The sequence below is a fragment of the Gorilla gorilla genome, chromosome X (assembly GCF_029281585.2).
Source record: "Gorilla gorilla gorilla isolate KB3781 chromosome X, NHGRI_mGorGor1-v2.1_pri, whole genome shotgun sequence".
NCBI classification, from domain to species: domain Eukaryota; kingdom Metazoa; phylum Chordata; class Mammalia; order Primates; family Hominidae; genus Gorilla; species Gorilla gorilla.
This window is the reverse complement of record NC_073247.2, coordinates 67,450,796-67,467,171: the sequence shown is the minus strand read 5'-3', so window position 1 is coordinate 67,467,171 and position 16,376 is coordinate 67,450,796. Positions and strand designations below refer to the sequence as shown.

General features: G+C 38.5%; 1 protein-coding gene across 1 annotated transcript in view; it reads right to left on the bottom strand.

Annotated features, from left to right (window-relative positions):
- FAAH2 (fatty acid amide hydrolase 2) overlaps positions 1-4,617 on the bottom strand; it is a 216,202-nt gene extending 211,585 nt beyond the window's left edge. Inside the window, exon 1 of the mRNA XM_004064273.4 lies at positions 4,261-4,617. Within this exon, the coding sequence (XP_004064321.1) occupies positions 4,261-4,452 (192 nt within the window). The 5' untranslated portion in view covers positions 4,453-4,617. The remainder of the gene's footprint in view (positions 1-4,260) is intronic.
- Between the last annotated feature and the right edge of the window lie 11,759 nt (positions 4,618-16,376).

Genomic DNA, 16,376 nt, shown 5'->3' with positions numbered 1-16,376 from the left:
AATACATGAAGCATATACTACAAATACAAAGAGAAGTTGACCAGATGTATAAGTACAGTAGTAAACAATATAGCTCCCTCAGAGACTCACAGACCAAGGAGTAAAAAGTGAGGATATATCCAAGAATTTAATAATACAACCAACATGCTCAAATGCATAGTGAGGGAGAATTTTTACTCCATCAAGAATATGTTCTTTATTCATCAATCATTAACAAAAAATAATCATGTCACACAAAGCAAATCTTAAATCCCAAGTGGTTTTAGAGAATTTCTAAGTCAATTTGACAAATTATCATATCCAGAAATATTAGAAACCCAAAATTAAACAGTGATATTTAGAAGGCTTAATTATTTCAAAAACATTCTTCCATATAACCAATGGATCTAAGAGGTAAACAAAACTAAAATGGCAAATTATCAGGAAATTCACAAAAAGAGGATCATTTCTTATCAAATATATTGATTATGGCTAAAATTGTCCTAATATGCTTTTATTTATAAAAAGTAAGACAATATATAAGGTATTCAACTTAAAATAATAGAAAAATAAAGCAATTTTTTAAAGAATAACAAGATCAAGATAAAATTTAATAACAGAAATAAAATAGGAACAGTAACAACAAAACCAGTATAAAAAGATGAACTAACTTTTAAATACCTATCAAATGGATAAACTACAACAAGCATGATGGAGAAAGAGTGTGTGCAGAAAAATGGTTAGCATTAAGAAAGAAAAAATAAGGTACAACCATAGATACAGGGGAGATTTATAAAATTATAAAAGAAAGTTATATGTACTTTTTCTTTTGGGTTAACTCTACTTGTCCTTTAGAATTATGCATCTAGTAGGTTTTCAGTAAATGTTTGTTAAATGCATGCACAGACAGAGATTTCAGCCACCATAACTCAATAGTCTAGTGTATACAGAGCTCTAGCATTAAGAGCCTGGATTGTCAAGCTGATGTCTAGCACCTGGTCACTCCATCAACGTATACAACCCCAAAGATCTTCAACTGCCACTGCTACCGTAATTGAGTTTGTAGCATGCAGCACGTGAGAAAAAAAAAAAGCAGGGATTAGAGGTAGAAGTTAACATGACCATAATTGCCATTTGCTAAATACTTATAATATGCCAAGAACTTTATATATATTATGTCATTAAATCTTCCTAGCAACACATGTAATGTTATCCCCATTTTACAGATGAAGTCATTGAGGCTCACTGAGGTTAAGTGACTTAACCAAAGTCACATAGCTGAGCCTGGATATTTGTGTTTGCTTATTCCAAATGAACTTTGCTGTCGTAAGAGAAATGAAGACTAGGTACATGGTTAGAAAATCCATTCACTACAGAAAAGCACAAATGAAAAGTGAAAGCTTCTCACTCTCTCTCTCTTTCCCTCCCTCTCTCCCTTATTCCCTTCTCCCCTCTCTTCAGCTCTCTCTCCCTTCTTCACACAAAAGGAATCATATTATATTCATTGTTCAGTACCTTATATTTTTACCACGTAACATAATTCAGAACTATTTACATATCTGTTCCTTTAGATCAACTTCATACTTATTTTTTATTACTTATCTAAAAACTGAAAATACTTTTTTCTAATTTTCTAAAGTATTGATTATATTTATTATAAATAGGTAACATGAGCACACGTTTCAAAAATCTGAAAGTAAAAAAGATCATGCAATGAAGCCTCTTTCCATCCTTGTCTCCTAACAAAGGAGATGAATAAAGGGTGGGACTTACGGTTTCAAAACCTCATTGACTTTCGGATCATCAACAAAATCAAATATCCAAATGTGCAAAAACAATGACCAGGCTATGTATGATGGTGGCCATAAGTTGATGTATTTTTGGCAAGGCCCAACCTTGGATACCAACTGAGGCTGTGGAGGTTCAGATGACATAGTGGTAGCCTGAATTCTGAGTAATAGAAGAGTAATCATAGGGACACAAAAGCAAGCAAAAGACAGTAGACACTGACTCACAGGAAACTGACTGTTCAATCAGAGCTCGTTATCAAGAAGCACACTCTTCCATAAAGTGCCAACAAAAATTGAGTAAGATTTACCTGGCTCTACCACTTTCTAGCTGTGTGGCATTGGACAAGCTATTAGAAAGCTCTAAACTTTATTTTCCTTCTCTGTAAGATGATGATAATCATATGTACTTCAAAATGTCATTATGAAGATTCAATTTACAAAAATCTAAGTAAAATGTTTGCCTTATCAAGTGGCACATGGTAGGTGTTTAAAAAATTTAGTTGTTTTGCAGTAACAATATTTCCATGTTTAAAAAAGTCAGAAACTAAGGGATAAATAAAACTTTGTATCCACTCCACTTCTCCCCTTCAGAACATTTTTATAAATCTAGATAAACTATATCTAGATCATCTCATCTCATGGGCAAGCATGAATAAAAAATGGCTAGTTACCAAAAACCTGATGACAGTAATAATAGTAATAGTTAATATTTATATAGGATTAGTATGCCAGACAATATTCTATAACTTTTACATATATGAATTCATTTAATTCATCACAATAACTCTAAAAGGTAGATTCTGTTATCAAATCCATTTTTCTTAAAGGATATCAGAGACACAAAAAGTTAAGAAATGCTTTTAAGGCCGGGCGCAGTGGCTCACACCTGTAATCCCAGCACTTTGGGAGGCCGAGGCGGGTGGATCACGAGGTCCGGAGATCAAGACCATCCTGGCTAACACGATGAAAACCCGTCTCTACTAAAAATACAAAATATTAGCCGGGCGTGGTGGCGGGCGCCTGTAGTCCCAGCTACTCGGGAGGCTGAGGCAGGAGAATGGCGTCAACCAGGGAGGCGGAGCTTGCAGTGAGCCAAGATCGCACCACTGCACTCCAGCCCAGGCGACAGAGCGAGACTCCGTCTCAAAAAAAAAAAAAAAAAAAAGAAATGTTTTTAAGATCACAGAGCTAGATCGTAGAAAAGCTAGGATTTCTGAACCCAGGGAGTCTGAGTCTAGAGTCCATCCTTCTAATCATTATGTTACACAATCTTCTATGTGCCAGGTTCTTGATATGTATTATCTGCAATTGGTGTGGCACAAGATCACAGAGCCATGAACAGACAGTCCAAAATTTGAAATATATCATCTTTCTACTATTAGGTTGGTGCAAAAGTAATTGTGATTTTTGCCATTAAAAGTAATGTCAAAATCTCAATTACAAAATCACAATTACTTTTGCACCAACCGAATACATCCCATTGCCTCCCTAACTGGTAGAAAAGCATGCATGAGTGGGTAGAGGCTGGGGAGGGGGTACGGCAAGAAGACAGGATATGTCTTTGAAAGGTAACCAGGAGTACAATACAAATATTAATAATTCATACATTCAGGAGCACATACTGAGATAGTATTTGCTGCATGCCTATTCTTTGTTAAGTAGTATTGTAGATTCTGGAAATAAAGCAATGACGAAAAACAAATGAAACAGCAGAGAGATGAAAACAAGCAGAGTATAAATAAACAATACTAGACTGTAGCCCAAGATCTCCAGGTAACCAATCATTTATATGACAGAGATGAATAGTCCTGCCTGCACAATTCTATAGAGAACGAATGAGCTGCTTAATTTTTTTAATTTAGAACTTTCAACAATTTTTGTGCAAATCATTTTACTTCAGTTTCCTTATGCATAAAATATGAATATTGCCTATATAACTGCATCCGTGAAATAGAATATGTTTAAGTACCCAGGCAGAGTATTTCATATATACTATGCAATAAATATATGGTAGACACAGCTTTTACTATCCTAGACCAAGTAGTACTTTTATTTTAAATCAATTTTAAAAAGAATTGGTTGAATGGTAAGCAGCAGGTTGATCTGGGGCCTGTGAGAGACGGAAGAATAGAGAGAGAGAAAGGGAGAGGGAGAGAGAAAGAGAGAGACTGACTTTCCATAGCTGAGAATCAGTTTGAAACTCACACCTGCTTTACCCCACACACAGTAATTATGCACAAATAGGACAAATGGATAGGAAGGACTATGAGGGTACCAAAATAGTCCAACCCATGCCCACAGTAAATGTCCTTGGTAAAAATAAACGTACTACAACACCCAGAAGTCTCCCTTCATCCCCAATAAATGCCTCTCCTAAGTCAAGTCGCCCTAGTAGAGAATGGAAAGGAAACCACAACCACCGCCACCACTAAGCTTCCTGGATCCCGCTAAAAGACCTGCCCCTCCAGCCTCTTCTGAATTGCACTCTCACCTTTCTCTGTCGGATCAGCTTGGCCAACTGCATCCCCGAAAGCAGAAGCAATGGTTCAGTCACCGGCCGAGGGGTCTTTGAGGCAAACTTTGGGCCCCCTAAGACTAAAGCTGCTCGGCCTACTAAGCCTATGAGAAAGCCTAGCGCCCGCAAGAGGAACAACTGAATGCGGGCGGTAAATGAAGGTGCCATCGCAGCCTGGATTCCGCACGGTCCTAGTGCTTGAGGGTTACGTGCACCCTGGGGAAAGGACGAGAAAAGTACTAAGCAAAGAGGGACTTATGAAGCTTTTAGTTTACAAGTCCAGTGTCTACCCACAATTGCACAGGAGCTTGTTTATCATCACCTGCAGGGCTCCTAGCCAGAGATGGGGGCGGAGACTTCCCAGCAGCTGCCTGTGTGCAATGCTACCTGTCGTTAGTGCTGTTGTAACCCAAGACAGAAAATGCGTCATAAGAAAGAACACTGGCCTTGGAATTCCCCAGTTCTGCTACTGTGTAGCCCTGGCCAACTTATACTATATCTCCTAGTCAGTTTACTCATAAGAAAAAAATGGGAATAACTACTCCTATATCAAAGGGTTACCATAAACACTAGATAATAAGTAAAAACATTTAGCACAATTTATGGTAAATAGTATAAGTGGTAGTTGTTATAGTTTATTTCAGTTGTGCTTGTGAAAAAAGTGTTGTAAGTATACCTTTGTATACAAATATTCACTATGCTCAACAAACAACTAAATGGCAAGCATATATATATTTTCCATATGCATATTATTTAATCCTTATAAGATCACTAACAGGTAGTACTGATGAACATCAAATCTCCAGCCCATCTGTCTCCTAAACTGGACACTTGAAATGCCTTTTTTACATATCCATGTGAATGTCTTCCAGATCGTTCAAACTCAACAAGTCCAAAACTCATCCTTTTCTCCCCCAGACTGCTGCCCCTACAGGTTTACAAATGGAATTTTCATCCACCCAGTCAGCCATGCCAAAAATCTAGAATCACCTCAGATTCTTCCATTTCTCTTATTCTCATGACAGAATCCAGCCCTTCCCTCTCAACTCAGTCTGGCTCAGATCTCACTGAGGTTTACATGAACTTCTACAAATAATCTAGCTGATCACTCTGCCTTTATTTATAGAGTGTTCTTTCTAATATGTAAATCTGACAATATTACACCCCTGCCAATAACTCCGCAATAATTCTCCATTTTCCACAGATTCAAGACCCATTTACTTTGTCCGGCATTCGACTCTCATGACTGGTGTCTGAAAAACTCTATGCTTCATCCCTAACCCCTTCTATCCCTCACATGCTAAGCTCCTGACAAACAACTATCCGAAAGTTCTCTCTTCCCTCCTTATCTTTGCATCTGCTTTCCCAACCTCTTCATCTAGTTCAGGACAAGTACCACCTCCTCCAGGAAGTCTTCCCTGAACTTACAACTGGGTGTGATGCCACTCTTTTGTAACCCTGCACTCCACAGATTAACAAAATCATAGCACTTACAACCCTCTGTTATGTGTTAGGTTTTTGTGTCTATGCCCCATCTAGATATAAACTCCTCGAAGAACAGGGTCATTCTAATTCCTCTTTGTATTGCCAGAGCCTAACATAGGGCTTGATGAGAAGTCAATACAGATTTGTAGGCTGAAGGTATGTGATTATGAGATAATGAGCATTGAAGATAGGGATTCGAGCTTGGCATTTAAGGTCTTGGGTAGGTGAAATGACAACGTCATCCAGGTCACTGTCTTTTCACCTGCAGAACTTAGGTTGATACTGAAAGTGTCATCACAGCACTTCTAGCCTAATTCAAGCACCTGGTAGAAAGCAGGTTAATCATGACAGGCACATCTAGCAGATCCAGTAAACAAAGCTGATAAAGCAGTTTGTCATAATCTAGGCTCCATTACAGTTCTGAGCAAAACCTGTTAGCTGAGTGAAACTTCCTTACCAGAGAAAGGTTTTGTCAAAATGAAAATATTTACTTTGCCCAACTTTTGTTACTTTATTTAAGTTGTAAATGACAAATATGTGAGCCTGAGGTACAAAGAATGCTCACTGATTGGGCTCTGACCAGACAGACCTGAATCCAAATCCTAGATCCAGCACTCATTATGTTTTTGACCTTGAACAAATCACTTAATGTCCCTAGGTGTGTTTTCTTATCTGTAAAGTAGAATAACAGCTGCCATATGGTGTTATGAAGATTAAATCACATATGGATGTAAAGCTTCTGGTTTTTTTTACAATCTTAAATATTTTAATTTTATATTAATAGTTAGACCATGTTAAGTATATTGCCATTGTTGGCAACATATCACCAGAACATTTTTATCTTGCAAAATGAATACATACTATACATGAATCGACTACCTGTTTTCCCCATTGACTGGCCCTTTACAAATGCCATTCTATTTTCTCTTTTTAAAAGTGCAACTACTTTAGATAACTCATATAAGTGGATTCATACTTTCTATGATGGACTTATTACATTTATCATAAGACCATTAAGATTTATCTTTAAAATAGATGTTAAATTTCCTGCTTTTTAAAAGCTGAGTAATATTCCGGGTTTTGTTGTTGTTGTTGTTGTTGTTGTTTTGTTTTGTTATGATATGGTGTCTCATTCTGTCACCCAGGCTGGAGCGCCACTGGAGTGCAGTGGCACCATCTTGGCTCACTGCAACCTTTGCCTCCCGGGTTCAAGTGATTCTCCTGCCTCAGCCTTCCAAGTAGCTGGGATTATAAGCACCCACCACCATGCCCAGCTAATTTTTGTATTTTTAATAGAGACGGGGTTTTGCCATGTTGGCCAGGCTGGTCTTGAGCTCCTGACCTCAGGTGATCCTCCTGCCCTGGCCTCCCAAAGTGCTGGGATTACAGGCATGAGCCACCGCGTCCAACCTTATTCTGTGATTTTTATATTCCAAATTATATTTATCCATTCGTTTGGTGAGGGAAGTTTGGGTTGCTTTCACCTGTTGGCTTTTGTGAATAATGCTGCAATAAATGTTGTAAAAATAACTTTTCATTTGACTGTATATGCAAGAGTTTTTACCTGTGCTGCATTCTGTTTCATTGGTGTAATTGTCTGCCTTTATGCCAGTACCAAAGTATGTGTATAAAGCTTTTGACAGTTCCTTTCTAGTACATCATAGTGGTTTATATTCACTTGCACTGGGCAAAGAAATGGACACTGTCCATTTTTCTGAGTATAAATAAAAGAAACAGGAGAAATCACCTTTTGTCTCAAAAAGGAAAAAAACAAAAGTGAAATACTATGTGATAACTATGTGTGTGTGTGTGCACGTGATATGTTTAATAAAGTCAGTCAGGGAGCATTTATGTAAATCACCATCTATTTAAAAATCAAAGGTGGATTCTCAGGAGTTATCCTTGACTTCTTCCTAAACCTCAGTTAACACTATAGATCTTACATTCTTACTATGTCTGCAACCTGTTCTCTACTCTCCATTATCATTGCCACTATTATTATTATCACTGCTATTATTATGTAGTACTTGCCCAATTGGTACTATGCTGACTTCAATCCACCCTCTTTCAAAATCACTCACTAAAATTCAATTTTATTTTTTTCTGGTAAAGTAATTTATGCTCCTATTCATATTGTATGTATTTGGCCTGTCTTTCATACCCTCGTGAAACTGTTTATTATCCTCTTTACCAATTTCATAGGTAAAAAAGTGATCTTCATTTTTTTATATTTATTTGATTTGGAGTAATAATGAACACGTTTTTCATATGCTTATAGGGCATTTATATCTGTTTTATTGTATATTGCCTATTCATGTCTACCACACATTTTTCTATTGACTTTTGAGCTTCTATAGCTTTTTAAAATTTCTATTTTTATTGATTCATAATACTTTACATATTTTTGGAGGTTTTATCTTTTCAAAGCTAATTTTTAAGAGTTTTTAATATAGAAAGGGTTTTCATTTTGCTAGTATATGCCTTATATGTTGATTTTCTATCATTAAAAGTTATGTTTAAACAAAGACATTTTAAATGTTTATGCAAACAAGTCTATGAAATTTTACCTTTGTGTTATTGTCTTCAGCGTATTTTCTCAACTGTTAATTAACAATTCACCTATATTGTCCCTCTTTCGTGATTTTATTTGCAGAAATTTTTCTAATGTGCAGATAGATTCTAGCATGGAGTCATGGTGATTGAAGGCATGATGATTGCTGGCTCCCTTGGATTTACCTCCTGCCATTTTTTCACACACACACACACACACCCTTGCTCCAACTATATCAAACTACTTGCAATTTCCTAAAACAGTGGTCTCCAAATTGCAGCTGCTTTTTATTTGTATTTATTTACTTATTCACTATATTGTACTGTGCTAACACAAATATTAAGATTATATGCTACTAGATTCATGTAAAATGTATATTGTAGAACAAAAAAAATAACAGAAGGATAGAATTTATTAAAGTCCTAGTATTTTCCTCACTCCAATGTATCACCTATCTACTCCCAGAGGTGCTTGAACATTCTCTACACCTTGAAGACGCTGCCCTTAACTACATATACTGTATAATAGTCCTATATCTGGTATCCACTTTCAGTATCCCTCTTGCTGCCCCTCAGAAACATACACAACTAATCAAATCTCAAGATTTAACTCAGACATCAATTTTTAGGAAGCTTTTTCTGACTACTGGAATCCTAGTCTGATTAGATTCACTTCCTTTTTATTTTCTACACCACAATGTATTTTACCCTATCATTTTACCCTATCATTGCACTCAATACACTGCACTGTAATTAAATATTCCCCTCCCCAAAAGCATGGAAATTTCTTAAGGCAAGGATTCTGTCTTAGTCTTCTCTATACCACCAGAGCCTAGAACAGAATAGGTGCTCAAATAATGTTGATTTAATTCATAGATGAATGAATAGAGCCATCATAATTTGTTTGATAATTCCTGACAGTATGCCCTCTCACACAGATGTGCAAAGCACTCAACCCACTACAACCCACGTAGATAAACACAACTATACGTGCATATGAAAATATACACCCATATCAATAAACATATCTAGAAGGGGACCAAGATGGCTGACTAGAAGCAGCTAGTGTGCAGCTGCTCTGAGAGAGAAGAGTCGGGTGTGGACACTACCTCTTCAACCAGAACATCCAAGTGGACACTTTGGGCTTCATTGGGGAAACAGCGCAACCCATGGAGAAGAGACGCTGCCCACCCAACTGGTGAGTGAGTGAGAGTCCCCGGGGACCCACACTTCTGACATGGACCTTTGCATCGTGAGCTCAGGAAATTCCCCGTGACTCCCACCACTATGCTGCTCTGGGGACTCCAGACTGACACGGAGAGCTACGTGTAGTCTGGGCAAAGCCACCGCTGGGGCATGCATGGAGTCCCAGGATCCTTGAATCCCCAGCGACCCTGGCACCAGTGGCTGCAGCTCCAACAGGGCAGGCCAGGTTCCCCCGCAGGCCCTCAGGAAAGGGGCCGAATCCACAGGGCAGAGTAGGAACAGATTGCAGGCTTTCTTCCCGGGCATGCCGCAGGATAAGGCCCATAAGCTTGGGACACTAACAAGGCTACCCCAGCCCTGCCTGACTTCTCAGGCTGGAAGCAGCTCTGCACTTCCCTGGGACAGAGCTCCCAGAGGGAGCAGGCAAGCTGACGTTTTTCCACGCTCATGTTCTCATCAGGCTCTGGAGGTAGTATAGAAGTTGGGGACTGACGCGAACCCACAGCACAGCGCAGTCACCTTAAAGGAAAAGCGGCCAGACTGTTTTCACGTGCGTCCCCACCTCCGCTACTCTTCACTGAGCAGTGCCTCTTGACCTGGGCCCCAAGCACAATCACTCTGCTTCCACATAAACACTTTACTCGGTAGCAGGTCTGCGTTTCTGAGGAGGAAATCCCAGAGACAACCCACAGCTTCTCTGCCATTGCAGCTGCAGTGGTACTGCTCTGCTGCATTCAGGCCAGGGAATAAAACAAAAGGTCGAGTTGCTACACTGGAGCCTCCAGCACGCTGCAGCCACCATACAGAGAGGAGCCCAGTCTCTCTTCCATGTAGGCTCCCACCCCACACTCTTCACCAAGCAGGGCCCCAAGCCTGGATCTACACAGACGTCCCACCCTTGGCTGAGCATTCCCTCTGCTAGTGGCTTTGTATTTCCCTGGGGGAGGGGCTCCCAGAGGCAACTGACAGCCCCTCTGCCACTGCCATTGCAGTGGTTCTTCCCCTGCTGCCCTCAGGCTGGAGAAGAAATGAAGATCCTGAGGGCTTTATTCACATTTCTAGCAAGACACAGTTACCATACAAAGAAGAGCCCACTCTCTCCTCCCTGTTATCCCTCGAACCCCCACTCTTCCCCAAGCGGGGTCCCCACCTCAGGCCAGCAGCACAGTTGCCTCACCCCCTGGCTGAACAACCCCAGTAGCAGTGACTCTGTGTTTTTTCTGAGATGGAGCTCCCAGAGACAACCAAAAGCCTTTCTGCCCCTGCCACTGCAATGGTAGTGCCCTTGCTGCCCTCAGACAGGGAAAGAAGCAAAGACGCACAGTGCTTTAACCACACCTCCAGCAAGCCACAGCCACCATAAGGAGAAGAGGCTGGTCTGTTCCCTCCGCAATCCCCTTCCCATCCCCAGGCAGGTTCCCATGGCTTGGGCCAAAAACGCAGCTGCCCCACCCTTGACTGATTGCACCAGTTGATATCCGCTCTGAATTTCTCTAGGGTAGAGCACCAAAAGACACGGGAAAGACCCTCTGCCATAGCCACTGCCAAGGTCTTGTCCCCTGCTGCCTCAAACGTGGGGAAGGAAAATAAAGATGAGGTCACCACAAGGTTGTGCTGTACAGCTCGCAAGTGCCAAACAGAGGTCTACAGACAGCACTTTAGTGGGAGAGGAGCCTACACTTTCAGAACAGTAAGAGAAAATTTGATGGCAATCATGAGGAAATACAGGCGAGCCACATGGCTAAGCAAGAGCGTACCTATTAGCCATTACATTTAAGCACCATCTAGTGGATTACAACCAAATTTCAACACCGAAAATACTGTTAATATATCCCCCAGTGAAACCAAGGACAAGAACTAAGCTACAAATAAAGATCCTGCAAAAATGCTTAGACTGCTGAAAACATTCAGAAAAGAAGTCAACTGATTATACTCATATTACACTACAGTTGAAGGAACATCAACCCACACAGAAAGAATGAAACCATCAACGGAGTAAACAGACAACCTACAGAATGGGGGAAATATTCACAAACATCAAACAAAGATCTAATATCCACAATCTCTAAGAAACTTAACAAGCAATAAACAAATAACCCCATTAAAAAGTGAGCAAGAAACATAAACAGACACTTCTGAAAAGAAGACATACAAGTGGCCAAAAAACATTAAAAAAATGCTCATCATCACTAATCGTCAGAGAAATGTAAATCAAAACCACGATGAGATACCATCTCACATAGTCAGAATGGCTATTATTAAAATGTCAAAAAACTAACACATGCTGGTGAGGTTGTACAGAAAAGGGAAAGCTTATACACTGCTATAGGCGATATAAGTTAGTTCAACCATTTTGTTTATTTCTCAAAGAACTGAAAGAAGAATTACCATTTGACCAAGCAATCTCATTACTGGGTATACACACAAAGGAATATAAATTGTTCGACCACAAAAATACATGCATCTGTATGTTCTTTGCAGCCCTATTCACAATAACAAAGAGATGTAATCAACCGAAATGCCCATCAACATTAGACTGGATAACAAAAATGTGGTACATATACACCATGGAATACTACACAGCCATAAACAGGAATGAGATAATGTACTTTGGAGAAACGTGGATGGAGCTGGAGGCCCTTATCCTAAGTAAACTATCACAGGAACAGAAAACCAAATACTGCATGTTCTCACTTACGAGTGGAAGCTAAACAATGAGGACATATGGCCACAAAGAAGGGAAAAACAGACACCACAGCCTACTTGAAGGTGGAGGGAGAGAGGAGGCTGAGGACCAAAAAATTACCTGACTGGTACTATGCAAATTACCTGGATGGCAAAATGATCTGCACACCAAACCTCCACGACATGCAATTTACCAATATATCAAACCTATACATGTACCACTAAACCTAAAATAAACATTTAAAAAACACATAAAAATACACATACTCATAATGAAAACATGAACTTATACCTGAGGATGCACACATGCACATATACAACTATGTAAATCAAATTTCTTGTTACCCATTCCCAAATATTAACTAATATAAAAACAAATGTATGTCTTAGTAACTACAAACTTGTGCTTAAAGTAGGCAAAAGTGGGTGTGTCTTAATAAGTGTAACACAATAGGTAAGTAAATAGGAAATGATAAACTTTTGACCATGTCCACCACCAAATAAGCTTATTTTGCATACATTATTTTAATTAAACTTTTTATTTTAAGATAATTGTAGATTTACAAGAAGCTGTAAGAAATAATACAGAGAGATTCCAGGTGCCCTTTACTCATTTTCCCCCAATGGTAACATCCTCCAAATAAGTACAATGTCATAATGAGAATACTGTAGTTAATATAGAATATTTTCTTCACAACACAGATCTCTCATGTTGTCCTTTTATGTCCACACCACTGCCCAATCCCCTCATTATTCCATAGCTACCACCAATCTGTTCTCCATTTGTATGATTTCATTTCAAGATTGTCAAATAAAACAAATCATGCAGTATTGTAACCAATTGGGGTTTGTTTCTTTCACTCTGCACAATCAATGGAGATTCATCCAGGTTGTATGTGTATCAATAATCATTTATTTTTCATTGTTACCTAGTATTCCATTACATGGATGTGCCATGGTTTGTTTAACCTTTCACTATTGAAGGATATCTGTAAGGTTTTTATTCATTTACATCTTTTGGTTATTATGAATAAAGCTGCTGTAAACATTCATGTACAACTTTTTCTGTGAACAAAGGTATTAATTTCTCTAAGATAAATACCTAAGAGTGCAATTGCTGGGTCATATGGTAGATGCATTTTTAGTGTTTTTTTTTTGAAGCTTCCAAATAATCTTGTAAAGTGGCTATGCCATTTTATGCCACCAGCAATATATGTCATCCAGTTTCACTGCATGCTCAGCAGCATTTCTTACAGTCACCATTTTTTTTTAATTTTAGCCATTCTAATAGGTGTAAAGTGATAGCTTAACATAGTTTAAATTTGCATTTCCCTAGGGCCTAAAACAGTTTCATAAGCTTATATGACATCTATATATTCATTTTGGTGAAAAATCTTTTCATGTCTTCTATTCATTTTCTAATTGGATTTTTTTTGCTTGATATTAAGGTTTTTTAATTAAAGTCAAAAGGTGAAAAAAGTGAAAGCCCAGTCGTTTTGTTTCTTCTATTAAAGACTGTTTTTTGATATTTCAGATTCTTAGCATATCCGTGTAAATGTTATAATCAGAGTACAGAAAAAAAAAGATCTGCTTAGATTTTTATTAGGATTCCATTGAATCTATAGACCAATTTGGGGACAGCTGACATTTTTTCAAAGTGGGGTCTTCCAATCATGAATATGATATATACATATACACATGCATACATAAGCCCTCAATTATTTAGCTATCTTTAATTTCTTCAGCAATATTTTATAGATTAACTTCCTTGCTATCTATTCGGATGCTGTCATTTTATTCTCTTGCCTGATTGACCTAGCTAGAACTCCCAATACAATGTAAAATAGGAGTGGTCAGAGAGGGAATCAATGTCTTGTGCCAGCTCTCATGGGAAATGCTTCCAGCTGTTGCCCGTTCAGTATGATGTTGGCTGTGAGTTTGTCATAAGTGACTCTCATTATTTTGAAGTATGTTCCTTCAAAATCTTGTTTGTTGAGAACTTTTAACATGAAGGAATGTTTAATTGTACTGAAAGCCTGTTCTCCATCTATTGAGATAATTACGTGGTTTTTGTCTTTAGTTCTCTTTATGTGATGAATCATATTTATTGATTTGCATACGTTGAACCAAACTCTCATCCCAGCATTAAAGCCTGCTTGATTATGGTAAATAAGCTTTTCTTTTTTTGCTGTGGTTCTTTTTTATTATTATTATCCTTTAAGTTTGGGGTTACATGTGCAGAAAGTGTTTTGTTACATAGGTATACACGTGCCTTGGTGGTTTGCTGCACCCATCAACCCGTCATCTACATTAGGTATTTCTCCTAATGTTATCCCTCACCTAGCCCCCCAGTCCCCAACAGGCACCAGGTGTGTGATGTTCCCTTCCCTGTGTCCATGTGTTCTCATTGTTCAACTCCCACTTATGAGTGAGAACATGCAGTGTTTGGTTTTCTGCTCTTGTGATAGTTTGCTGAGAATTATGGTTTCTGGCTTCATCCATGTCCCTGCAAAGGACATGAACTCATCCTTTTTTATGGCTGCATAGTATTCCATGGTGTATATGTGCCACATTTTCTTAATCCAGTCTATCATTGATGGACATTTGGGTTGGTTCCAAGTCTTTGCTATTGTGAATAGTGCCACAATAAACATACGTGTGCATGTTTCTTTATCATAGAATGATTTATAATCCTTTGGGTATATGCCCAGTAATGGGATTGCTGGGACAAATGGCATTTCTAGTTCTAGATCCTTGAGGAATTGCCACATTGTCTTCCACAATGGTTGAACTAATTTACACTCCCCTAACAGTGTAAAAGCATTCCTATTTTTCCACACCTCTCCAGCATCTGTTGTTTCCCGACGTTTTAATGATCGTTATTCTATCTGGCGTGAGATGGTATCTCATTGTGGTTTTGATTTGCATTTCTCTAGCGACCAGTGATGATGAGCATTTTTTCATATGCCTCTTAGCTGCATAAATGTCTACTTTTGAGAAGTATCTGTTCTTATACTTTGCCCAAATTTTAATGTGTTTTTTTGTTTTTTTCTTGTAAATTTGTTTAACTTCTTTGTACATTCAATTAGCCCTTTGTCAGGTGGATAGATTGCAAAAATTTTTCTCCCATTCTGTAGGTTGCCAGTTCATTCTGATGATAGGTTTTTTTTTGTTTTATTATTATTATTATTATTTTACTGTGCAGAAACTCTTTAGTTTTAATAGATGCAATTTGTCAATTTTGGCTTTTGTTGCCATTGCTTTTGGTGTTTTAGTCATGAAGTCCTTGCCCATGCCTCTATCCTGAATGGTATTGCCTAGTTTTTTTCTTCTAGGGTTTTTATGGTTTTAGGTCTAGCATTTATATCTTTAATCCATCTTGAATTAATTCTTCTATAAGGTGTAAGGAAGGGATCCAGTTTCAGCTTTCTACATATGGCTAGACAGTTTTCCCAACACCATTTATTAAATAGGGAATCCTTTCCCCATTTCTTGTTATTGTCAGGTTTGTCAAAGATCAGATAGCCGTAGATGTGTGGTGTTATTTCTGAGGCCTCTGTTCTGTTCTGTTCCATTGGTCCATATATCTTCTTTGTTACCAGTACCATGCTGTTTTGGATGCTCTAGCCTTGTAGTATAGTTTGAAATTAGGTAGCGTGATGCCTCCAGCTTTGCTCTTTTTGCTTAGGATTGTCATGGCAATGAGGGCTCTTTTTTGGTTCCATAGGAAACTAAGTAGTTTTTTTCCAATTCTGTGAAGAAAGTCATTGGGAGCTTTATAGGGATGGCATTAAATCTATAAATCACCTTGTGTAGTATGGCCATTTTCACGATATTGATGCTTCCTATCCATGAGTACGGAATGTTCTTCCATTTGTTTTGTTCCGGTTTTATTTCCTTGAGCAGTGGTTTGTAGTTCTCCTTGAAGAGGTCCTTCACCTCCCTTGTAAGTTGGATTGCTAGGTATTTTATTCTCTTTGTAGCAATTGTGAATGGGAGTTCACTCTTGATTTGTTTCTGTGTTTGTCTGTTCTTGGTGTATAGGAATGCTTGTGATTTTTACACACTGATTTTGTATCCTGAGATTTTGCTGAAGTTGCTTATCAGCTTAAGGAGATTTTGGGCTGAGACAATGGGGCTTTCTAAATATACAATCATATGATCTG